General features: G+C 37.6%; 1 protein-coding gene across 3 annotated transcripts in view; it reads left to right on the forward strand.

Moving 5' to 3' along the window:
• The first annotated feature begins 7,464 nt into the window (after positions 1-7,464).
• The window catches only part of msi (RNA-binding protein musashi), a 107,201-nt gene continuing 88,303 nt past the window's right edge, over positions 7,465-26,362 (forward strand). For 2 of the 3 annotated variants that reach the window (XM_033385994.1, XM_033385995.1), the window contains exon 1: positions 7,466-7,647. In XM_033385994.1, the coding sequence (XP_033241885.1) occupies positions 7,541-7,647 (107 nt within the window). In that variant the 5' untranslated portion in view covers positions 7,466-7,540. Of the gene's footprint in view, positions 7,648-26,362 lie in introns of all 3 variants that reach the window. The other variant, XM_033385993.1, reaches the window with a different exon arrangement.

Below are 26,362 nucleotides of genomic sequence, written 5' to 3' on the forward strand. Positions count from 1 at the left end.
AGCACAGATTTGTAGAGCTACTACTTTGGATGGAGGACCATGTAAGAGCCATAAAAATGTAATCTGCGAGTATTTTTAATGACCCAAAGGGCCTTCAAAAGCAAAATATTCACTCTGAGAGCTGCGAGTAGAACACTACTATTAAAAAATTTGCTTAGTTAAGATGTAAGGATATTTCCAGAACTGGGTGATGATAAACTATGCAAAGGTATTTATGAATTGTTAAATTTTGAATAAAGAGAATAAATATAAATGTATCATTAAATATCTCAAATATAAAATATATCTTAAGTTATTCTTGAATGTGATATTAACTTCTACATATGTTACATCGACATAATTGCATTTTTAAAGTGGGTTTCAAAATTTAAACAACTTCATTCAAATCTTTTACACCTTAAAACCCTCTTTAATGTTTTAATCCCCTAAGATATCCTACAAGCAATATTTATTTTTTCCAAATAACCAATTGCTACTCCCTGAATATTTACAGCCCTGCTTTTCTCTAATAAATCGAGATTTAATTTTATGGCTGTTTCATTAATAGGCCAATAACCGCTTGTGCCTCAACTGGCCCATTACTGGTGCGCCTCCCCTTAACCAAGCAGCCCGACCTCCACTCGTTTAGGTCCTCAGGGCACTCCGCTCCAGGCCATAGGTTTCACTCCTTTTGGCTGATCAATAAAACGCAAGCGAGAGCTAAATCAATTAGCCGCTGGCCGAAGGGAGCGGAAGGGCAGGAGCTGGCTAACTTCTTGGCACTTTCATGAACTTCTGGCGGGTAATTAAAATCCACCCACAATGCCAATCCATACGAACGGGAGAACACAGATTTCACTAATTACTTTTATGACCCAAATTTGCTGACTGCGCACTTTGCTATAAATTCTTACCTTTAACAATAATAAACCCCGCCGGACATCAGATGCAGACTGTTACTAGTAGTAAGAAAACTCAGCGCCAATTTAATAAGGAAAGTAAAATATAGGTATGTACTCTATCTTCTATACTGAAAATATTTATCATGTCATATCGTGTCAAAAATCAATTGGTATATTTATAAAAATTTAATTTTATATAAAATAAATCACAAAAATCAATTGTTTTTAGTTGAATCACAGAGTGTGCCCTTTCTTAAAATTTTTCCGATATCGCGGAAAAATTGGATCACAAATCTCAAAGAAACCGTGACCGATGATAAAGTTTAATCAGGCCATAGTTCAGTGGAACTGCGATTTTTAAAACTGATTCACTTTCAGCGACTCAGCATCCAATAATCTTTACAGACAGGCATACTAGGGAGCGCTGATAAAACATTGTTCTAAGAAACACCACTTTTTAAACAAATTACAATTATAACTCGGTTGACTTAATAGGATAGGAGTAAATAGTATGTATAATAATAATTCGTAGTCTTAATACTCTCAGTGTAGCCACAGATTTTAGGACATGGTGTCCCTATTCGTGTGTCGCGCAGTGTACATTCATCAATGAGGGCCAATGCTCTTCGTTCTTCGCTTTCCGCTCTCCGTTAATCTCTAAGCATTCACTATGCTCTGCTCCTTCTATTGCGTCTTCTCATGCTTCATCCTTCGCCCCATTCCCAAAACTAATCGAAGACGCTTGCTTGCCCGATAAATTTATTGCTGCTGCGGGGGGGTATGGGGTGGTTGTGAGTGCGGGAGCGGGATAGCACAACTGCTCCTTTGACCTGTCTGCTTCAGTCTCGCGGCGCAGCTCCTTCTCTCCTCCTTCGTGCTGTTCCTCTTGCAATTTTTATAGTATGTTCGCTTCGTCTTTATTTTCGCCTCGGGCTCCGCAAACAAGTTTCTTGTGTTCCGACAAAAAGGAACAGAAACAGAAACAAAATGAAACAGAAAACAGAAAAAACTCTTTTTTTTTGCCGTCAGCTGCTCGGCTGCAGAAAACTCGTTGCGCGGCTCAGGCTGCGCTTGTTGCGCCTTTTGTTGTAAATTATAAAAGAAATAAAGCAAAATCAGTACTAGGAATGCTACAAGTCGATATCCCGGCCTTAGGATACCCTAAGCCTTAAGTGGAAATATATTTTATAAGAATTTAAGCAAAGATAACGTCATATTGGAAAACAATAAATGTAATCTAATCATAATATATAAATAATAGTATATTATAATATAATAATCATATTGTTTTATTTATCCATATTTATGCATATTTTGCTTTTTATGGTTTGGTGTATCATTCCAAATAAATTTTATTTATTAAATTTCCTAAGTTCTTTAAAATTTTCAGATCGAGTACATTTTTTACTCAAAATTTAATTTTCTTGAACGAAATTTAATAATCTTTGGTTTTGAATTCCAAAATTGTTCTTATATTTTCTTATTCTTTTTGCGAATATATAAATACACCCTTAACTTAGTTGCCAGAATATGGTTAATTATTTTTTTAAATTAGTACCTAAAACTATCTACTATTTTACTGATAATATACATATGTTTGATATGAAAAAAGCTTTGTTAAGTCTTCAAAAAGTCAAAACCATTCTATAAATCAAAAATTATTGCGACAAAAAGATGCCTGGTAGATGGACTACACCATTTACTATTTGGTAATCTATACCTCCCCTCTCTCGCGACGATTACAGGGTATAAATATGCGACAGCGCGTTGTGTCGGCGGCTCTGCTTTGGAGAGTCTGCCTGCCTTTGAAGTTTTTAGGCCTTCTAATAAGCCGTTGGTTGTCGTCGTCGTTGTTTTTGTTTTTGAGATAGCCAAGCCCCTCTGTCCCAGCCTCCTTTTCAGTCTGAGATTTTGCAAAAAATTAATTTGTGTAAATTTTGATTGGCGAGGGTGTGTAAATGGTAATTTATGTGGGTGCAACAGGCGGCGGAAAAGCTGAGAGTTGCTCTTAAGCAGAAACTGGATTGGATTTTATTTTGAATACCTATGTATGTATGTAATTTAATAACTTTAACTGAGAATTTAGACACCTATTATTAAAAAAGATTAGTCAAACTTTATGCCTGGATACTAAAAAATGTTTGCATATTACATTTCTGCACAAAATAATTGATTTCTAGACTAAAAAAATTTCCAAAATCAGTCTGAAATTAACGAATGATAATGATCCAAAATTGTACTGATTATAATATCCAAATCAGATAAGTATATCCGACAAATTTCGAACACCCTTTATTTTATCCACCGATAGGAATTCTCTCTCAAGCGATGCTCATTTTTATCCACACCACAAAAAGCAGCCACAAGAACAACCAACTCCAAAGGCTCCTCCGGAAGTAAGGCGACCATAAGTGCGAGTGGGACGACCACAGTAACAACGAACGGTGGCGCTCTATCTCACCGAAAACGGCATTTTTTGAGCGATTTCGCCGCGATACTCAGAGAGCGAACAAACATTTTGTTGTTGGGGGAAAGAAACAGCTTGTGCTGTGGGTGGAAGGAGAGCAGAGAGGCAGCGAGAGAAGCACGCTTTGTTTTTATTTCATTATGTGTTCGCAGCAAACCACAGAGAGAGCGTAAGAAACAAAGTAAACGGGAGAGAGCGTGTGAGAGAGCGTCGGGCATTTTGTTGGGGCTGTTGAAACTGGTGGGGCTTTTCAAACTGTCAGTTGATTCGACCGTTACAACGAAGCAAGTCATTCACGTTCGTGCGGAACATTTCGTGCTCTCGTCGTCGCCTGCGTCGTTTTCCCGTACCGAGTACCGAGTGTGTTGTATTAAAAGCCGGAGCTTGTGGGTCTTGACTGGGACTCCACTCCAGATCCAAATCCAAATACGCATCCACGGCCCACGGCCCGCCCACGTTTGGCGGCAAATTAAAAACAAACAAAATTCCAATTTTTGTTTGTCGTGAATTAAAAAAAAGTACGAGAATATTTAGTATAAAATATTTTTCTACAAAATAAGAATACTGTATTTTTATTAGTGGATGACCGAAGGAACCAAATGAATTAAATTACGTGTTAAATTGTTTAACAAAATTAACAAACCGCATCCACAAAACAGCTCGTTATTGCAGCGCTTTGTGAGGCATGCAAATTAATTAAAAATACTCGTACCATACAGAAAATGATTCTATTCGTGTGTAGGAACACATGCATATGTATATCCAGATCTGCCTTAGGAAATGCACTAGAGCTAGAGAGTTTCAATGGACGGGAAACTACTATAACAAAATAAATATTTCATGGCTATTAAGATTATACACAAACAAAACCTATTATCAAATTTAAACTTTCATGGTTTATTAGCTAATGATATGTTTAACTAATGAATCTCAAAGCAAAATTCGAATTTGTTTTGAGATGACTAACAAAAGTTAAAATAAACAATGATTTATAAAAGAAAACATAAAAGAAAATTAAATATTTTTTGATTAGAAGAACACTCACATAATCGATAAATTAGATTCAAGTGAAATTAAATAAATTATGATGAAACAATGTCAAATGTGCCAGAAGGAAACCCTATAACTCAAACCGCACTAGTAACCGAAGCCAACAGAACAACTTTCAATATTCCAAATGCAGAAACAACACCAAAAACTTTTGCGGTTGCTGATGATTATTACGAGTATTGTTTGTACTTGGAGCCTCGACTCGGTCTGGTTCGGTTTTATCAATTACAGTGTTTTTTGTTTTCTGTTCCCCCCAATGTGCGATAAGCAAACGAGCACTTGAAGGAAACAAAAATTGTTCTCAGAAAATGATGTTTTTGGTAATTGGATATTTACTATTCGGGCATCGGAGAGAAGGGGAAGCACCGCCACATAGAGAACAATAGCCAAGGAATGCTAGAGTACAATTCTATGCTAGAGAAATCGAAACCGCATTGACAAGAATTCATGGATACTAGAGCGACTAGAATTCCTCATGCCCAAAAATCAACAGCTGAAAACCCTTAGGGAATTCAAGTGAATACTTTTATTCATGCATATGTGGCAAATAAATTAAAAATTTCTAAATCAGATAAAACAAAAGATGAAGATTATTTTGCACTTGGCAAATAAATGATTTGTAAATTCCTCATAAATCAGAGAAGCAGACAATCCTTGCACTTGAGTGAATTAAACAATACTGCACTGAGATAAAAACAAAAAAGTTTGAGATACTGAAATCGTACTAATAGTTCTATAACTTGAGTTCCGGAAACGGAACCCAGAGTCTCGAATCAAGATAGTATTCCAAGGAATTCTGATAAAAAACTCTTGGAATAATGTTGCAGTGACTTGAAATAAGAGTTCTGTTTTTACCTCCACTTTCATATATAAAATTACTTTAAAGATTGGTTTCTCTTCTTGAAACTATGTACATTCTGTATTTTCTCAGTGTATTCGTTGTTGCTTTAAAAGCAATCAAAATCAACAAACAGCGACAGCTTTGAGCTGTGCTTTAAAAGAAATACGAGCAGAGCAGAGCAGAGCTGAGTAAAGCAGAGCAAAGAAAATAAGATAAACAAAGAAAGCTAAGTAAATGGGGAGAACAAAGCGCGCTATAAAGACGGTCTGGGCTGGGCTAGCCCATAGGCCTATTGTTTTGGGGGAAACTGCATGAAACTGCACATCGGAAATGATTATAGGCAAGACGTCAGGGGGAAGGTGGTGCGGTAGGGTGTCTGTGCCTTCGTCATTAACTGACTCACGATGCACATGGCCGCATGTTGCATACAAGGAAGGCACTGAACAGACCCCCACTACTACCCTGCAAACAGCAAAGCTGTCCTGTCAGAAAGAGAGAGCAAGAAACAACTCTGCGCAAGGCAGGGTGTATTTGTTCAGGGTGAGGCGCTTCCGGTTAAGTTGACACACAGAGAGGCAGCAGTGAGACAATTTTTCTCTAGTCTCACCCGAATTTCAACATACTTTGCGGCGAAGTGCTCTCTTTGCCTGACATCCGCCGCTCAGCCGCTCCTTTCCTTTCATTCCAAAAAACTTCCTTGTACCGTGCACATTCCTTCTCGTCATCGTTTCGTCGTGGTTCAGACTAACCGTAATCGCGTCGTTTCTTTTGAGCTTGTAAGCATGAGGGAGTGTGAGTGACGTGACTCAACAAGAGACGCACCAACGACTGTATGGAGAAGCTGTACACACACACACACACACCCACACACGAACAGCCATATCCATACAACTGCGGCGAATTCAATGACGTCGCAAAAACTGTTGTTGTGCGTTTTTTGTGTATGTGTGTGTGTGTGTGTTTAATGCGTGTGCTTTTGGGCAACGAGCAAATCGATTTAATTTATAAAAAATTAATACAAAAACCGGGCAGAGCGATACTAGTATTCCCCCGTAAAAACTATCAGAACTCGAGTGTTTTCGTTTTTTTTTTTTGGCTGCGGTATACGATTTTAATTAAAAGCTGTATGTGAATTTTGATGAAACCGCAATGCTAGCAGCAGCAGCAGCAAAAGCAACAACATTTTATCACCATTTTAAGAGCGAAGAGCAAAAGAGAAGCAGCATCAGACGTGGCTGTGTGTGTGTTTGCCTGTCCGTGTGTGCGTGTGTATGTGTTGAAAAAGCCGGCAATCAATGCCAAAAGCCATTCAACATTGAGAGCGGGACAAAAACAACAAGAACCAAAAAACAAAAGCAAAAGCAAAGCAAAGAAGAATGAAAGTAAAAGCATAAATGAAGAAACAAAACGAAACCCAAGCAAAAACAACAGCAAAAATTCCAATAAGAAGAAGAAGAGCAACAAAAAAAACAACACACATATTAAAAATATTAAGCATATTTTTTAATAATAGGCAAATAGACAAAGAAAAGAAAGAAATTGTTATAAATTTAATAGGAACAATTTTGCGGAATTGGAGAGCTCTTCCAATAATTCCTCTAAATATAGAGCAATACCGACAAAATTTAGTTCAGATATCTTTTATAACAATAAATACTTTTAAATTCGTTTAACGATAACATTTTGAAACCAAATTATTATTTAAAATGTGTAATAATACTTTATAACCAAACATAGACAGAAACACTGAAACAGAACACCCGTTGGTAAAATCATTCAATTATCAATAAAAACAAAAACAAATAACGTTTGAATAATTATTAAAATTCAAAATACATAAATTTTATATTATAATCATTTTTAGTAATTACTATTTCTAAATTTCTATCTTTTAGAAATAACCAAACGTTGACAGCAATATTCTTCAAAAAAGAAACACGGAGATTGCTAAAATTGTTGGTGTTTTAAAAATGAGCATAACTTAAACAAAAGAAGAAACCAGTGCGTATAAATAAAACAAAAAGTTGTAAAAATTCTTGAATAAATAGTTGAATCAAACTTCAACCAAAAAAGTGAAAGAGAAAGAATAGAGAGAGTTAAGAACGAAAAATCAACCCAAAAAGTGATTACGATTCAAGTGATTTTTCTTTCGGCGTGCGTTGGTATAAATAAAAGGCCAACTCCAGCATCCACCCCCCCAGCGGCACATCCACCACCACCGGGAGTACCTTCCAGTACCAGTACCAGCATCAGCAACACCACCACCCCCCAAGCAGCAGCAGCAGCAGCAGCGGCAGAAGAATGCTCTTCGAGAATCCAGCGGTTGCGGCCAAGTTGCCGTTTCCATACAATGTGCCGCCGCCTCTCCAGGCGGCAGCAGCAGCAGCGGCAGCTGTGCCAAATTTAAGGTGAGTTGGCAGTCCTTTTGCTTTGCACTCTTTATCGCTCCACAAGTTCCACGCTCCACTCTCTATCGGGTTCTTGCTCTCCCTTTTAAAGCATAAAGATGGGGATGGAGAGGGGAAGCATAAAAATAAGAACTCTCTCCATGTTGTTGATGCCCGTCTCAAGGCCATTAAAGGCGTTAATGCGCTTTGAGGTTTCGTATACCCGTTGTACATACACGGGGAGCACTAGGGTATGTTGTATTCATGAGGGTTTGTGTAACTGCAAAAAAAAAGTATTGAGAATTCCATAAAATAATTTTTAATTTCATTTTGTATTACAAAAAAAATAAATAGGATTTATTTCTGATTTTAATAATATAAATCAAAAATTAATATTTATTTCATTAAATGTATTATAACAAATATAATCCTTATGATCTCCGAAATTTTCTGGTAACAATAGAAAAAAGGATATCTAGATATCATATTTGAAAAATATGTGTCTGCCACATATCCATGTAGCAATATTATACGTAAATCTATGAGCTGTTCATCGACAAAAATATTAAGGAAATCCTATTACCATTTATGATAATATTTATATTTCTAAAACCTCTATAGAATTCCCATCGCAGTGCTCATGCAATCCTTTAGAGAGTATCTCTTATCCCACACTCCGAATTTCCCTACTAAGTTAAGGTGTTGCTATTTGTTTTTCATGGGCCTGTGGCCGTCCCGTCCGGTCGCCTTCTTCTCGCACAAGTTTTCCTCAGTGGCATATTTATGAAAATTGTTTTGCTCTTTGGCTGCTTTTTAAATTTTTCATCAGCCACTCAGCGGAGTCTCAGTTTTCAGTCTCTGAGTCTCTCCTTCTCTGTCTGGCCGGGGAAGAAATGTGCTAACCTATAATTTTTATAAGTTGCTGTTCGTAAATTGCATTCATTTATTAGATGAGATTGAGGGCGAGGTTTACTGTGAAAGTTGTCGTATTAATATTCTGTTTGGGGCGGGGAAAACCGGAAGACTGGACCGGTGTGGTAATACGGTTGATTATGGATTTCAAAGGGCATATTTTTGCAAGGGAAATTCTGAGAGACTCTTGATGAAAGTAAAACATAAATAAAAGCAATATCAAAAGAATATATAAACACTGCAGAGTGTTTTATTCTTATCCGGAAGACACAGACACAAATTAATATAAATTGACATTCTCCAGCTTGAAATTTGCATAATCTTTTCCCATTATAAGCCATAACAGCTATAACAAATGATTGTAGGCTTTCCGTAAGATTATTAATGCTCTGCAATTGCTTCAAGTGACGGTTCCATAATAAACCATTTTTTGTAGGGCCTAAAAAGTGAGAGTAAAACCGTATTTGCGACTTGCTTTACTTTTGGTATTAAATAACGATCGTCTGGCGCCATGCAATTAAGAGTTTACGCTTTTATCATTATTTTTTCTCTTCTTTGGGTTTGTCTTACCAATTAGCATTTTATTTATTGTTTCATAATTTTTTCGTTTGGCATGTGGCATACTTTGGTCAGGCTTTAAATTAAAACTATAAAAAATGTGTTAGATACGTATACATACGTTTATCACGGGCACTATCTGAGGCAGATACCTATTATTTTGGCTTGGGAATCGATAAATGTTCATATATATATTATAAATATATTATCTAGATAAAAGGAACAGAATGACACAGTTTTTGTGATTAAAAAGGGACCAATAAAGTTCGGGGACTACGCGAAAAATCCCAAAGAGAATCTAGGTTTTCTCACGAGTTTGAAATGAGAAAATGTGGATGGAGTATTTCTGGAAAGAGTATAAACTGGAAACTGGGTTAGTTCCTGTCTGAATAGATGGATTTAGTAGTGATTTCTATACCTTGTTACACTTAATAAAAGGTACAAAGCTTAACAAAACAAAAGGTACTCAATTTATATACATATAATTATGCATCTATTATCTATAAAACCCTCTGAATTGACATTCAAATTGAAAGGCCAAAAGAGCTCTAAAAACCCCTCAACCAATCCATTGTTTATTCAAAAATTACATAACTTTTCTCTGCCGTCAAATATCGTATTACTGGGAATAACAATAATTTATTTTTAAATCTCAAAATGGCCAAAAAAAGATTCGGAAACACACAAAATACAAAAATTATCATCATGACACTTGACGCAGAACAAAAACAAAAAAAAAACTACTCGAAAAGCCAAAAGGCGTTGCGGAAACGCAGAAAAAGCTAAAGGAAAAAATACTCGTTCATACGAAAAAGCCAAAAGGAAAATCTCTCATCGATGTTCGAGGGCATTGACTAAGCGTTGATTGGATTTAAAGTGACAGTAATAAATGACAACAAAGGCATGTTTCAGTTATAAATACCAAAAAAAAATATGGAAAAAAATGCATGAAATATGTAGTCTGGGAGGCGAATTTTGTATACCTTTAAAAAAGATTATTCAAGTATTTATAAAGTTGGGACTACTAAGCTAATATGATTTTTAGGAAATGGAAATATGAAAACTATTATTATCATATTTTTGACTAGATTTATTCATCCGATTTAGATATGAGGTTATATGTGTGTCTTGAGATAATACAAAATTCTTTCGATCGATATACATAGCTCTTATTTATGGTTCTATGGTTCTAGGATATATATCCTCCTGATCTAATCTGATTCTTATGTCGTGTTCATAGTAAGTACGAATTAAATCACATGACATGGAGATTATGTATCATGAAAAAATAACAATGGCAGTATCGCCTGAAGATATCCTGGCCTAATAAATGTAGTCCTAAATGTTGCAAACAGCTCCACCAAAATTAGGCTACCCTCCGACAAAAAAGAGTATGTCATCTCTGCCAGATACTAAGAAAACAGTGCTCCTGGGTCTGGGCTGACTGAACTTGCACTAGAGATGATGATGATGGTCTGATGCCGATGCGGTTGCCGGCGGATGAGTGTGAGGATGGATGGGATGGGATTCGTGGGAGACGCTAGACCCAAAGACGTGCTAAATAAACAGACATCGTCGCCACATTTTCAGAGTTTGACACAGTGACAGGCCAAACAAATAGCAGACCAACAGCAGCAGCAGAACAGGAGGAACTGTGCGACCAGAGTCTCTATAGAAATAGAAACAGAACCAAACTCTCATCTAATTTCATTTTGTTTTTCTCTGTGTTTTTTCCTTAGCAAGCAAATATTTTTCTTTGCCTCCTCATTTGGCAGAGTCTTCGGTTCGTGTTGTTCTCGGTTGTTGTTCTCTGATGCCAGTCTGCACTGTAATATGAGGCATTGAAAAATATTTGAATTCTTGACTCTTGTCTCTCTTCGGTTCTTGCCTTGTTGTTTGCCTCTGGGTTCTTCTGGGTTAATTGTGCGTTGGTTTAAATGCATTTAGTGCAGTCGTAATTAGCCAAATTGTTAACTTAATTATTTTTGGGCCACATCTTATGCATAGTTTGGCTTCACGAATGGGGGATCTGTGCTGTTTATGATGGAATAATGTGCTAGTATGAAATATGTGATGGCTATTTGTCGAAATCAGTCTGACAAAAAGTTATTAAATGAAAACTATTTTCAATGTGAATCAGCCATCGTTTCGTTTCGTTTATTCATCTTCGCGACACTTTTCTTATGATTGAAATTTGGAATAATTTTTAGTAGACGAATAACAGAATTTTCAGTTAAAGTATTCCTGATAATTCATTTAAAATAATAAAATTCGCTTGTGGTTTTTTTTTTCAATCAATCAAGTATATTTTCAGCCATTGAACAGCTGATTTCAGCTACCCCCCGTACTGTTGCAAATCTGTCTTATAATGCCGTACCGCACAGTTGTGGAGCTGTCATTGAACGAAAACGTACGGCTCAGAGGTAGAGGTTCCGCCTTAATTAGTCAAGCCCCAAGTCGATCATTCGAGTCACTTGTTTATGCAGCAGAGAGCCGGATAAATAAGCATCAGACAGCAATTATATATATTTTATTTGCTGCACTGCTTGCATATTAATCGAGGCAAGCACCGAGTTTCCTGGCCCCCTGTTCCCTGCCGTCCTGGCCATGTAATTTGTATCTTTATCTCGAAATAAGCTGACATACGTGGTCGTTCGGTTAGTCGCCAGTCAGGTAACTTGACCGACCTTCCTTCCTACTTGAGATGCTTTATAGTATCACAATTTTATGCTGAATTGTCTAGAGTATGTATATAGAAATGAAAACCTCAATCGCTCAACCCTTTCACGCTTTCCTTGTTCTGTCTCTCTGGGTTATTTAGATGCTACCTACAAAATTTTACTTTTCACTCTCCTGGTAGTGTTTTTGGCGCATTTCAAATATGTTTTTCTTTTCTTTTTGGCAAGTTTTACATTGAATTTCCCACCTCTAATGCTGGCTGCTGACTGGTGCTGCTGCTGTGTGATTATTCATAAGAATTCTCTCGCAGACTGCTGTGCGGTGTGCCGGTGCGTTTTGAGTGACAGCTACAACGGCTGTCTGTACTTCTCTTATTAAGGTAGCACCGATAGTGGAGCACCACCCACATAAGATATTTATTTAACTGCGAATCCAAGAGCTCACTACTCGACTACTTACTTAAGTTGATTAAATCTTGTTCGCTTTCGGTGGAGCTTTGAGGTAGAACATTTCTAGTTTTGTTTCGTTCTCTCCTATTGTTTTTCTTGGGATATAATTTATCATTGTACATTGCTTGGCGGAACTTTCTTTGAAGGTTTCTTTTATTCTTTCTGTTGGCTGTTTTTTGTACTTTAAAGAATGTTTGCCTACCCAAAAATGGTTTTAGGCAGTATTTTTCTGGGGTATAAGAAGAGTTCCATTAGCAACATTCATCCCAAAATATGCCAAAAATAGCCATTGGTCGTATCATTTGAAACGATTGTATCCGTTCACTTATGGAAAACTGTTACAGAAAATCAACACCATTTAACGGTAATGCTTTTGTAAAACTTTATTATAAAACTATTTTTTTAATTGTATTAATCTGTAATCTGCATCTAGTGGATACTTGACAGCTTATTTCGTTGGATTCATCCCACTCTTACTCTCAATAAAATCCTGCCAGCATAAAAAGTACAATTAAGTGAGTTTTCGCGAAATACTTATAACGCTTTTTACTGATTCCATGACTGTCTTCTCTTTGAGAGTACTCTCGCGTGTGCTCATTATCCGCGCGACCCATCTCCCATTTGTCTACCCACACACACACAGGCTCGCAAGAAAGGTGCGTGCTATAGCTGTAAGTCGGCGACTCAATTGTTCTCCCATGTTCGGGCCTCAGCAGCAAATTGACCAGCCCAGCCAGAAATTGAACAAACGGAATGGACAACTCATCTCTCATTTTGATTGGGAATGACATGCCAAAAAATAAAAAAAAAGTAGCAAAAAAACAAATGGGCTGGTAAAAGTTTCTGTTCAACAAAAAAGCAGCTTAAAAGTTCTTTGACTTTTACAGATACATATGTACATACATATATAGATAGTGTCTGTCGTATCTATAGATACATATGTACGTCAAAAATGTTGGCCCTATTTCGGGGCTCATTGTTACGTGTTTTTCGAGTGTCCGTCTGCAGCTTGAGCTTTGGAGTTAGCTCATTATTTGGATAATGTTTAAAAATTCATCTGTGGAAATTGTAGTTGAGGTTTATTTCAATTGGATCGCATACATATTCATTCAACACGAGATATATTATGTGGCAACATCTGCGTTGCACTTCACTCCATTTCAGATGTAGCTTTAGCTCCACTGCACAGATTCCATATAAAACTGAGCATGAATAGTGTTTCTCGGAATGTGAGTGAATAGCGATGGATGTACATGGAGGGGTGTGGATGCGCACCCACGCATTGCAGTTGTTGGTGAAATTAAGCATCGCAATTGCTGTCGTGTGAGGAGCAAAGCTCGTAGATGAATTGAAGATCAAGAGATAAGACACTTGAGAGGAAAAGTGCAACAACAAAATTGTACATTATTCATATCTCGTGATAATAATAAAATAAAGCAATTTCCAATGTCTGAAACGGACGTTTGGAATTCTGTGTCACAAATGGATCTTCAACAGCTTCATTCCAGAAAAGTTGGTGGCCTTTCCTCCATGTGTGTGTTTTTTTTTAGTTTTTTTTTCCTGCAGATAAAATTGTAAAAGTTGCCGAGTCTGCTTTTACTGTCAAGCGAACGGCTGGCTGTGTGGCAGCATTTTCCTATATGCGGTCGGCAACTTTTTGAGCATTTTTCCTGCCTGCTGTCTCCTCCATGAAGTTGTGGGATGGGGGGATGTGGGCGTATTTCAATTATTTGCACGAATTGCAATCCAGAAAAAAGGGGGAGGCTGGGAGGAGTCGAGCTGCGTGTGTGTTTTTTTTCCCGTTTAATTGAAATGCCAGCTCAAGCCCGGGGATCGCTCCCTGAAGTTGAAAGCTTTCGCGCAAATATTTTACCCAAGATTAGAGATACAGATACACAGATAGTGCATTCGATTCTGGATGTGCGTGTGTGTGTATCTGCGATATTTTGAAAGCTTTTTGATAAACATATTGTTGACGTTCGTTATCAACATTTAAATGCCTAATGAGTTGCATGTGATTTGATGGATACATTTCCAAACGGAACACTGAAGTCCCCCATAAGCACGTAAATCTTTACCGACTTTGATTTGATTTTAGCTCCAACCTTCATATCGAATGAATATATTTTCCTTCTATGCTTTCACTGCGTATAGAAATGCATCTCATGGATATGTAGATACTTGAAAAGTCTACACTCAATTACAGCCATACAGAAGCTGCCTCAAGAAAAATCCATATGCAAATTCTTGTAGGGCTATGCTGCAGAAAAAAGAAAATCTTCTCTTGCCTGTTATTTGCCATATGAATGGAGGGAAATTGCATTTTCTCAAGTGCAGGGCCGCATTAAATTATGCACATACGAAGGGAAACGGAAACGGAGGGCGGGCGCCTTTCTCTTTGATATGAAAAATTGCATACGAAAAAAATGTACATAAGTGCATGACATTCTCAAGATTTCTAGCGCCAGAGCGAAACAGGGCGGAACCAAAACGAAAAGAAAATGAAATTGTGGGAATAAGCAGAAACGAAAATGAAATTTATGGAAATAATAAATACAAAATAATGAAATAAAATAAATAAGAAAAAATTAAATAAAGAAAAGAAAATATAAATAATCATTTATTTGGGATTTTGGGATAAATAAAATATTAAAGTTATGGAAATAAATAAATATAGAAGAAAATAATATTGGAACACATAAATCAAAAATAATAAATAAAAAAAATGATTTCTTAAACAATATTGAACAAATTATTTGAAATGATTGAACGCAATATTCCACCGTACGGTACCATAAATTATATGCAATTATTTTCAGATATCTTACCTTGATGGTTGGCCAACCATAACATCTGTCATTCATTCCCACAGTAGTGGTATATTCCTTTAATTGAATGTAGAACACATGCATTAGATATTTGTTCCACATTTTCTTGATCAATTACAATCAATTTCCTTCCCATTTTCCAATCGCCCTCTCATTTTTGTATTTTTTATCTGGGTCAATCTTATACTAGTATTTGTCGGCCCACCGCATGTCGCCGTCAATTTTGTTAAATGTTTTTTTTTTTTATTCAGAGAAATTTTGATATGAAAGCAAATTTAGCGACACGGAATATTTTAAATATTTTTGTGATGTTTGTGATGTGCCAAAACAAATCGAACGAGCGAATTGTTGGATGTATGAAATATTTGCATAAATTGTGTAAAATATGTTGGTTTTGGTTTATTTTTCAGCTACAGAATGAATAAATAATCAAATAAACTGAAGGTTTGATGAAGCCATCATTCGAGCGAACTCCCCCTATAGATACAATATCTATAAAATATCTCAACCCCCCGCATAACTATCTCAAGACAAAAGTAATGAGCGTCTCATTAAGAGCAGCTTTTTGTGGTGGCTCGCGGTGGCTGTAGATGAATAAGTTTGGCCCATTGCGCATCTGGTTCATTAACCTCTCCAAGCTACCAACTACAACTACAACTAAAACTTCAATTGTTGTTCATTTTTTGCGCTGCTGCTGCCTGCCTGCTTGGGAGTTCATTGTTGTGGCCAAGAAAGCCGGCCGCGAGTTGGCCTAACAAAATGCTTATAAAAGAGAAGCGAAAAGAAAAAAAAATAACAAAATGGTTTGCTACTACCCATGGCCTGATATGCCAATTAAAGTGCGACCAGCTCGGCCCAAACCCCACGGAGTCGGGGGAGCAGCGTCTCTTGTTGGGGGCGTGTGCTTTCTCCTGAACAAGCTGCTGGTTAGCCCCGTACGGGGACCTCTTTGTTAGCCTGGTTTACGGGCTAATGCCAAACAATTATTTAAAATTAGCTGCCATAAAAAAGAAATCTTGCTTCTGAAAGTCGAGTCTTGGCAGTAGGAGCTCCTTGGATAAAGTTTTCCCGGGGCTGCTAGAATAAAAGTGCTCGAAGAAAATTTTGTTTATTGAGTAACTGAAGAGAAGGTTATTGTGAAAGTTTATAGAAAAACTCAGGCGATGAAATAAAAACATAGAAGTATCTGAGTTTTAAAAATTAACATTTCGGATAAAAAAAGAATGAATAAATCAACTTGGGAGTGTACTTTCAGTAAATAGATGAATATATTTCAGAGAATTCTTGTCTTCCCTTAGGTATTTTCTCCTCTAATCCGAACAGCGTATCATTTTTATGAGATACAGAACTCTTGAAATATTTTTTGTAGTAGTTTCTACTGGTTTCTGCATTTCCTGATAGCCTTCCCACATCAAATGGTAACTGTGACAGAACGATTTCAAATAATTAATGCCAAGAGCACATCAAACGTACACTCAGAGAAAGACGGCATGTAAAAAGTTAAGTATAAAAATCATTAAATTAAATGGAATTCACTCCGATTTAAATATAAATGTATTGAAAAGTATTTTTAATGTAAATATAAAAATAAATAGAAAATATAAAATTTGTGGGAAATATTTGGCATTTAAATATGAAATATATTTATTTTAAGTACGAAATATATTTATTTTAAATAAAAACTAAACTTTCAAAAATGGTCAAATAGCTCAAGTATTTTCATATTAATGTCAAAATCTATGTGAAAGTCCTTCCTTTTTTTAGAATTTAAACTCTCGGTGCAAATATATTGCCATAAATTTCTCAATTCTCATGGCTGTTTTCTCTGAGTGTACTGTATCTGAGCGTGATGTATGTGCTTTGACAGTATCTGCTTATTGGCATGCGTATCTATCGGTTACATTAGTGCGCACAGAAATATATTTCCAGTTTGTATCTACAATATATATTGTACAATATATATATTTATCATAAGTCAGAGCGAGTTCGTCTGCTGCTGCGGATGGATGGAGGAATTTATATTATCGATGGGTTATAAATTGAAGACAATGAAATCAATTGATTGGCATTTCTCAGACACCGATGGGGCGGCCTCGCAGGGAGGGTAGCAGCATTATTATTGTGCCTGGGCATATGGGTGCGCTGTGACCTCGTTCGTGTAGACATCAGATACGAAACTGCAGTCGATTCTAGGTGCCACAGACGCTGAAAAGAAAACTTATAATTACGCTTCGAAATATCTCAATTTTCAAGACCGGTTTTTGTGGTTTCTCCCTCTCTCTCTCGGCGGTTGTCATGGCGATCAGATCTAAAATATCTACTCACAGCAGAAATCTACTTTACTTTGTTTCTCCTCTCAGACAGTCTTAGCTTTTATCGATCGTTTGTTGAACATTATTTATGATACACATTTAAATTGTTAATTTTTTGGCAAACATCTGTCCATTTTCCATTTGTCACCTACACTTTCAGATACGTATTTTTGTTTTTAATTTAGCTTGAACTTTCGCTTTGAATGTGGTGCTAAAACTTGTGCAAAATGCTGTGTATTTCTGCTATGGCAACAACATTTTATGGCATTTTACGTAAATAGTTTCTTGGCTCCTACACGTAACCTTTCTTTCATACAGATTTAATTGCTACCCGAAATGGTTTTTGGGTCTTTGATGCCAGCCGCCGATGCCGATGCCGCCGCCCGTCTGTGTGCGATAGATGCATGGCTGCAATTAGTTTGATGATGATAAATTTCATTTCATATCGTTTTCGTTTCAAGAACTGCCATCGATTGGGGGGGCTTTGATTGGAAGCACAGAAAACGGATCAAGATCAAAAAGGGTAGAGGTTTTGATTTGTAGTTTGAATATGCCAGAAGCGTAATTAGTGATACGTGGATTGCCAAAGGGAACAACTGACAAATAATGGATTCGGTATAAACTTTATACCATATACCAGCCAACGCTCTTCTCTCTTTAAATATTAGACTCCAACTACTGTTTTATGGAAACCTAGAACTATTTTTATTGCTAAGCCACACTGTGACAGAGCCAGACAGTATTAAAGAGATTGTGTAGCAGCTGCTAAAAGTCTTCTATCGTAGTGCACACTTTTGTAGATACAGATACATAATTTACCCTACCAAAATGTTTCCATTTGCTGCTCATTCAAAAGTCTTTTCCATGACAGCATATCACTCAAACGAAACATGACGATTAGGCCACAAAACACAAGCACAGGGCCAATAGATGATAAGAAACCCCAGCAGAAATCAAGTAAAGAGACCTGAAATTGACATTTCTTGTTACATTTTGTGGGCCACAGAAAAAAAGAGTTGACTTGTTGGCATGTCAAATGCAATGAACCCCCAGAGTCCCAGCGGAATTTCTTTTCATTTTATAGATAATTTGTAATCAAATATCACGAAAGCAAGAGGGCCCATACCATCCCAACCCATCAGAACTATCCAAGACTAGAACTCAATTTCGTTTTGGGCAAACAACAATAGCAGGGAGTACTTGTGGCAGAGCCCGAAGCATGGCTGGAAGTGAAGCTTCTCTTTTTGCACAATTTGAGTATCTAAATAGCCGTAAAATTGTGAAACATGCAATGCCAAAGGCCGCACAAATGCCCAGATCTTTGTGGGGCCCCACAATCAGATGTGCTATGTATCTGTGAGATAGATAGACTCTACCCACCCCTTCCTGCCCTGCCCTGCACTGCCGCCTGCATGTCGTGCCGTGTCGCTTTTGCATGACAGTTGCACAATGTTCCGTTCTATCGTACATTTGCGGTTCTTGTCTGCAAATATCTACACTGCTGGCAGTGTGGGAACTCCGTTGGGATAATTATGGTTGGGAAAACTCTTAAGAAAGAAAAAACGCTTACATTTGAGATGGGACTTCAATTGCTTTTCCATTTATTCCATAAATCAAACAAAATGCCAAGATTTGCTGGCCAAAAACTTCAGAGAGTGTTTGTTTAAAACTCACGAAATAATTGGGCACATATTCATCATACATAAGAGTATGCTAAAATCAAATGACATTCTTTTTTGGCTTTCCTGGCAAATTGTATGCAAATATTTTGACAATTTTCACTTAAACTTTGACATTCCGGAGGAAACTTTCGGGCGAAGCACTTATGCTGCGCCGAAAATCTCAGCTCAGACACCATTATCTTGTATCTTGTATCGTGTTATAATATTTTTTCTGTTGCTGGCAACCGGATGCATAAATAAGTGACAAACCCCGAGATGTTGCTGCTGCTGCGGCCGTTGGAGGTGGTGGTTTATGTTTTTGTTTTTGTCGAATTTCCGGCATCAGTTTAAGAAAAAGAAATACGTGCAGAGCTGTTTTTCTTAGGTTTATATTATGATGTGTTTATTTATCGCCATTCGCCGGTCGATTTTTAGCTTTACTCACGAAGGTTTTTATGTAAATTCAAATATTTTTGACCATGAAAAAAATAGTGTGGGAGAAATTTTCATGGAAAATTCAAGAATAATAAAAATAGAAAAATAATATGTATTTATAAAAGTATTATAATTCAAATATGTATAATAATATTAAAAATAAAAATAATCATAATAAAAGATGGCTGCGCTTTGCAATAACTACAGAGATGGGCAGCACTCTGTTCGGAAGTAATCACACCGTTGGGCAGCACTGTTTAAGAGAAGAACAAAATTAAGGCAGGAACTTTATTTACATCAAGAAGATATATGTACTTCACTCTTACTCTCGCTCTATAACTGCTAATCCACACTGTGACAGAAAAGAAATCGAGACAAACAAAAATAAAGCAAAAACTAAACAAAATTCGATTAAAACAGAAAATTTTGTCAAACAATAAAGGTATTGGAATGTATGCAAAAAAAAAAAGAATATTTAACTCCATTATATAGTAGTTATATTAAGAATTAATTATAATCATATGAAAACGATTAAATTAATCTTTAAATCCTTTAGTTTCATTAATAAAGATTGTGCAATCTTTTGCGAAACGAATCAAAAGTGACATTCTATTCTTTTGCGATAACAAACGATGGCAAATCGTTTGAAAGACAGCTCCAAGCATCCATCAAATCCGACAAAATATTCAACAATCGATTGCGTTCTGTGGGAAATCAATCGAAGAGTCCACTTAGCCATGGCCATATCATAATGGGGAATCTTCTTACCAACCAATCTTATGCAATCGTCGCCACTCGACTGTGAGGAGAGATACAAACAGAAGAGAAACTGAGCAGAAAAAACACGGGCCCGAAAATATGCAGAAAGAACAGAGCGTTGGGGGAGTGGGAGAGTGGCGGGGGGCCAAAACCAGTTTTCAGTTTCCCTTCGAAATCGAAAAAAACAAAAGAACTTGGGACCGAAAAGTCTCTCGGAACGAGAGCGTTTTTCGATTGTTTCTGAGGTTTATTTTTTGTGTGTTTTCTGTGGATTTTGTCTTATTTGTTTCGCTTGAACGGAATCGGATTTATGAGGCACCGCGAGTGTGAAACAGAATTTTATTTCATTGAATGCTTCTTGCACCATTGGCAGTCCACTGAATAAATATTGCCCAAGAATCAAACGATTTGGCCAACTTGTAAAATGGCGCAAAGACTGGCCAAAAAGATGTCGAATGCAAAACGGCAAAATGGCAAATGCAATTAGTTCGGCTCCAATTCAGAAATTGGCAGGCCATTTGACAATTCTGCAGCAGGTGCTGGATGCTGACGATGACGACGGCTAATATTTATTATTGATGACAATCATCTGTTGCCCCTCGCTGTATCTCCTGCCGCTAATTTGATGGAAACTCTAAATGGAAAATGGCTAAAACGGAACATCGAATGAGTTTCACTTTCACATAATTGCCACATCATTTAAGCCATCTCGCTAACTCGTTTCGTTGCAGGATTGCTTTTTCGTTTTGTTTTTTTTTCCATGTGAAAGTGGAAATCTTTTCGTGCTATAATCCAGTTCGTGAATATAGAGCCTCGTGTCTTATTACCCCACAAAATGATGTGTAATTAACGAAATTGAAAAAGAGTACAGGGCTTTTAAGGCCTGGCATGGGGCTTGGGGAGAACAATAGATGGATGGCTTTCAAGGTGGGAATTTTTAGAAGAATAGAGAAGAAAAGAGAAAATTCAAAAACAATTTTATGGAGATTGTAATTTCTTTTGTGGGATGGGGTCTAAAAGGGAAATTTCATTTTGAAAGATGGAAGTGAATCTTGAATCACTTTGTGATTTCTGTTCGAGTTATTGTAAACGTCTAGTGTCCGTTTACTTATGGGAAACTCTACGAATGTGCCCCTAGTGGGCCCAAGGTAAGCACTGGTTAAGATTGAATTCCTTTAACGAAGAATACAACGGAAATATTTCGATATTGATACTTTGAGGCTGTATATCCATACCCTTTGCTGATGTAGAGGTAAACATTTTCTCAGTATTCAGTTTACAAAGGACTTATCAGACTGCCCCCCCAGTAAACAATGATATCCCATGTATATCTCAGGGATAGAGATATCCAATTTCAGTGCGGCCAAGCAATTGCAGATTATACAATCGACGTTTATTTGTTTGTTTAATTTCTCTGGTTCCATCTTCTGGCGCAGAGATTTATTGTACCCTCTTGGGTAATCAAAATGTGATGCCTCCTTCAGAGAGGAGTGTAGCCTCTGCAGCGCATCTTTGAGAGGTCCGGTCCAGTCAACGACCTTCAATTTGGTCGCTAGAGGAGGGGAGGCAAATGACAATCCATCCACAATCCACAATAGCCTGGTGGCTTGACTTTAATTATCTGGAGCTTGGGAAGAGGCCTCTGTGGGAGGCAGACCAGAGAACCCATTACCATTTCATTAACATAGACATAAAGCAAGCGCCTCCCTGGAGGGGCCTCCTCCTCCGCCTCTCCCTATTCCTCTCCCGTCTGAAATGAAAACACGTGTTGCGACCATAAACAAAGAAATTGGTAAAAACAGACAAAAAAAATTGCCAAAAAACGCGGCCTAGCGTGAAAGCCAAGCAACACCCAGGGACAGAAAAAGTGGGCAATGACTGTTCGCCTCTATATTGTAGGAGTACGTATAGATATACTCATGTATGTGTCTTTGTTCTTCCGATGAAATGTTTCTGTGGTTTTTTCATACGTTTTCTGTGGTAGAGTGTGGATCGACAAAACATTTTTGCTTTAAAGCTGTGTTATTGGATGGCCGCCTCTTGAAATGATTTTTAAAAATTAAATGCTGGCATGTATGGTAGAAATTGTTCGATCAATGCGGAAAAGCCTCTCCAGCTGCTAATTGACAAAGGTTGTACTATATTGGATGTAAAAGCAATTTATTCCCTTCAATCGCTTTAACAATTCAGTTCCGTATAGTTTTAATTAACACGAGATTGCCAACAGATTAAAATCGTGAACGCCGGAAGGGTGGTATTACACATGTGAAAGGTTCCTTTATTGTAAATCTGAAAATTAAATTTACCAAGGGAACTTAAGCCATGAACATGTACATATAAACATTTATAGAGGATGGGTTTATGGTAAATATAGAATGAGATTTTCTTTAAATACTTGGATAAAACAGCTTTCAGTTCATTTCCCACCGAATTCTTAGGAATCTTTAATCTCTGTTTCATGTCTAGAGCGTATACTGGACATAGCACTCCTTCTTCAGTTTCGAACATGTTGTGATTGCGTTGAAAATATTACTTATAGTACGTCTCCCTCCCACAGAACAACATGCATGGCGTGTACACTACGGTTCCTATTGAGATTCGATTCGAGACACACAAGCGAATGCTGCAAAAGCGAATGCCTAATTCCTGCAATTTGCTGCAGAAATCATTTTATGTAATCTTTCATTAGAAATAAAGTACGTCCTGCCTAATGAAAGGACATCTCTTGCAGGCTTAAGCTCTGGAGATTACCGTGACCCTCCTTAGATGTCACGAGTATACAGATTTTAATAGGTCAAAGAATGTGCTTCGGGGGCTTACGGCTTTTCTATGATTTTGCCCTTTTGCACCTATTACATTTTCTGCCTTTATGGCATCATCTCTCTCGCTCTCTCCCACCCACCTTTCTCTTTCTCTATAACTGTGTGAATTTCCCGTTATAAAAAAAACACACTCACACATTTCCATGGGAAATTACGTGCCGCCATTGCTGTCTCGCTATCCTTTTGCTTTGACAATTTCCGACATATCGACAGTTGCATCCCACTCCACACTTCCTCTCAATCCTCATCCCAACACTCACTCTCACCCCCACTCCCCATCCTCCCCTGCTCGTCCATAGAGGGAGTGTGAATAAAATGTAATCCGGCAACTGCGTAATCTAACAAAAAACAAAAACGGCGCAAAAAAATAGATAGAGAAAAATACTGCTACTCCGTAGATGAGGAAAACCCGTCTCCAACTTATAACCGAATGGTGGCCCCAAGCCCCAAGCTCCATCTGACCCCAGACCGCCCCTCTATCCTCCTACACCGCTCGGCCCACTCCTTTTCGCTGTCCCTTCCGCCCCGTCTCCCCGTTCTGTGCGGAGTGGAGTGGCCCCACAGCTGTGTTGATTTTCATTTTCAGCGGACCCCAGTCGCTGAATGGGCGTGCCGCCGCCCCCCTTTTTCGCATTGATTGCGTTACAATTTCAGGTTTTCTGGTTTCTGCTATTTGCCGCCAGTCTACTTCTACTTTTCGAATACCCTTTGTCAGAAAGAGAGTACTGCCGTTTTATATGTTGGTCAAGTTTTTCTTTCTTTCTTGGGAATTGGGAATGTAAGCTATATAAATCGTATAGCAAGGATGCAAAGTAACGACTGCTTATATATCCTTTCTCTCTGATTATCAGTCCGTTTAAAAACCGCCTTAAACCTATTCATGCAAGCAGTCCGCTAAGAGATCTTTCAATACATTCCATAAATTATTGCTTTCAATAGTGCTTTCTATTGACCGATAGTTCGACGTTCACACGTTAATGGCAATTTGATGCCCACTTTAAATGAAACAGATGATTTTCTATTTAAAAGGAGTACAATTTTCCGACGAAAAGATGACACTTGTTACCTTTCGCTTTCGGGAAACAATCGACAGCCTACGTGCTTCTCTCTATAAGCGTTATCCGATCAATATGATATTCTCTAGATACATATGTACATACTGAATGGTTTTAAAGATGACTAAGATGCGTAACGCCCATGGTTTCTCAGTCTAGATTTTAAAAGTACCCCGATTGATACCATAGATATTACTCTAAAGGGATGCTGCCAAAATAGAATTTTCTTATGATAGAAGGACTAAAGAAATCCTTGATCTTGAAGGGTATCTACAAATTCGAACCTTTTCTTGTATTTTTATGCTGCTGCTGTCTTTGGCTTTGGTTTTGCTTTGCATTGAATTGCTTTTGCTTTTGTTTCACCGGCAGTGCCACAAAACGTGTCCGTTGGGTTGGTTGTTGCTGCTGCTGCTGCTGTTGCCACTGCCATTGTGGCTCTGTTGTTGCCGTCGCTGTCTGTGGCACAGCGTTGGAGTTGATCTTTATCTGTATCTCCGGTCGGTCGCTGGCTTGCTGGTTGGAGGCCCCCTCGGATGTATATAGTAAAATGGTAACACGAATTGTTGGCTCAGCTCTTGGCTTGGCTTGGCTTGGCTCTGGCTTGGCTTGGCTTGGCTCTGGGTTGGCTTTGGGTCTGGGTCTGGCTTTGGGTTAACCGGTTTCCAGTCTGGGTCTCTCTCCGTTTCGTTTCGTTTTCATTTCGATTTACGAGCGCAAAAATTAAAACCGAATGAGTAGTAGAGCAGCAACAAAAACACTGCCCTCGTTGTTATTGTCATTGTTTCTCCGGTCGATGCTTTTGGCATTAAGCCCCCACCACCCCACCACGCAACCCGCCCCTCCGCCAAAGCCCAGATTCAGAGTCAGAGATCTTGAAAAGCCCCCAACTCTGACGTACTACCTCTATGGGGCTCGTTCGATTTGGGTTTACAGATCAAATGCTTTCAGATCTACTATTAGTCCGGTATATTCTCTGGCATTCGTAATCTTTTTCCTTTTTCAATTGCTCCGACCGGGCGCGGGGATTATATGCCCGTATAAATGGGAATCTGGTCTCTGTAAATGGTCGTCGGTTTATTATGATTATTGTTATTACTGTCGTTCGCATTGTCTTTATTTGGTGGAAAAAATAATGTCGCATTAAATAAATTATTGCACATCGTTCAAGCTTTTCGGGACGTCCATATGTACATTATATTTTTGTCTCTGAATAAACTGACTTTCATTTCCTGCAAAAATAAAAATACAGTTTCCAGTTGTTGGTTTTCTGTTTGTGTTTTCTGTTTCAGTGTATTCAGAGCTTTCTGTGTTTTCTGTGTGGGAGTTGTAAGAATTTGTTTATGGTTTCATAAACTTAAATGTGATTGAATTTTTGGTTGCGGCTTATTTTTCGCAGTGATTCATGTGAAAGTTTCGTTTCGGAAGCAGCTGTGTAATGTATCCGAGGAGAGTATGTTATATGTATCTATAGGGATTGCATTTGGTGAGGGCATAATAAAGTGAAATACAACTATTTTTAAATTAAATATAAGGGTTTTAAATGAAATAATAGTCAAATTAAAGAGAATTCACTTTAATTTAAATATAAATGTATTAAAAATTCTTTTTAATGCGGGTAGAGTATTGTAGGAGACGAATATTGAATATTCCGCTCATCCGAAAGTGATTATTGGTGCTATGGCCATATATTGTCCTCGTATATTTTCATTTCATTCAATATCTATTCCATCTATCCTGTCGATGAAATATGTTTGAAATTAATCAAAGAAAACAGTTTTTTATTCCTTCGTGTATCGATCTATCTATTCATCTGTTTCTCCAACTACTCAGACTAGTATCTGTATTTCCATGTGTTTCTTCCTCTATAAGAGTGTCGATCTATCCTTCTGGATGTATCTCATTACCTTTACATATATGTATCTACCAGCAACACTCATTTAACTCAGCCTTTTCGATGTTTATCAAAAATAATAACCAACAGTTATCCACTACAAACATTTATCCAAAGTTTAAGGACACTTTTCTGGTAGAAGTACTAGCACGCGTATCTCTGATAGCCTTCGTCTTCGTTTCTTAAGCCCCTGTCGAAAAGCATTTACAAAACCATTAGACACACCCGCACAAATAAATTCAAAATAAACACCAAAAACCCTGTCAACCTTCAGTGGGAAAAACAATTTGCGGGCAAAAATACTAAAAATCAACAAGTTTTTATCTCGATTTTCGGTTGGCTTTTTCGGTCTGTAATTTATCAAATCCCAAATCT

The sequence above is a fragment of the Drosophila pseudoobscura genome, chromosome 2 (assembly GCF_009870125.1).
Source record: "Drosophila pseudoobscura strain MV-25-SWS-2005 chromosome 2, UCI_Dpse_MV25, whole genome shotgun sequence".
Classification (NCBI taxonomy): Eukaryota; Metazoa; Arthropoda; class Insecta; order Diptera; family Drosophilidae; genus Drosophila; species Drosophila pseudoobscura.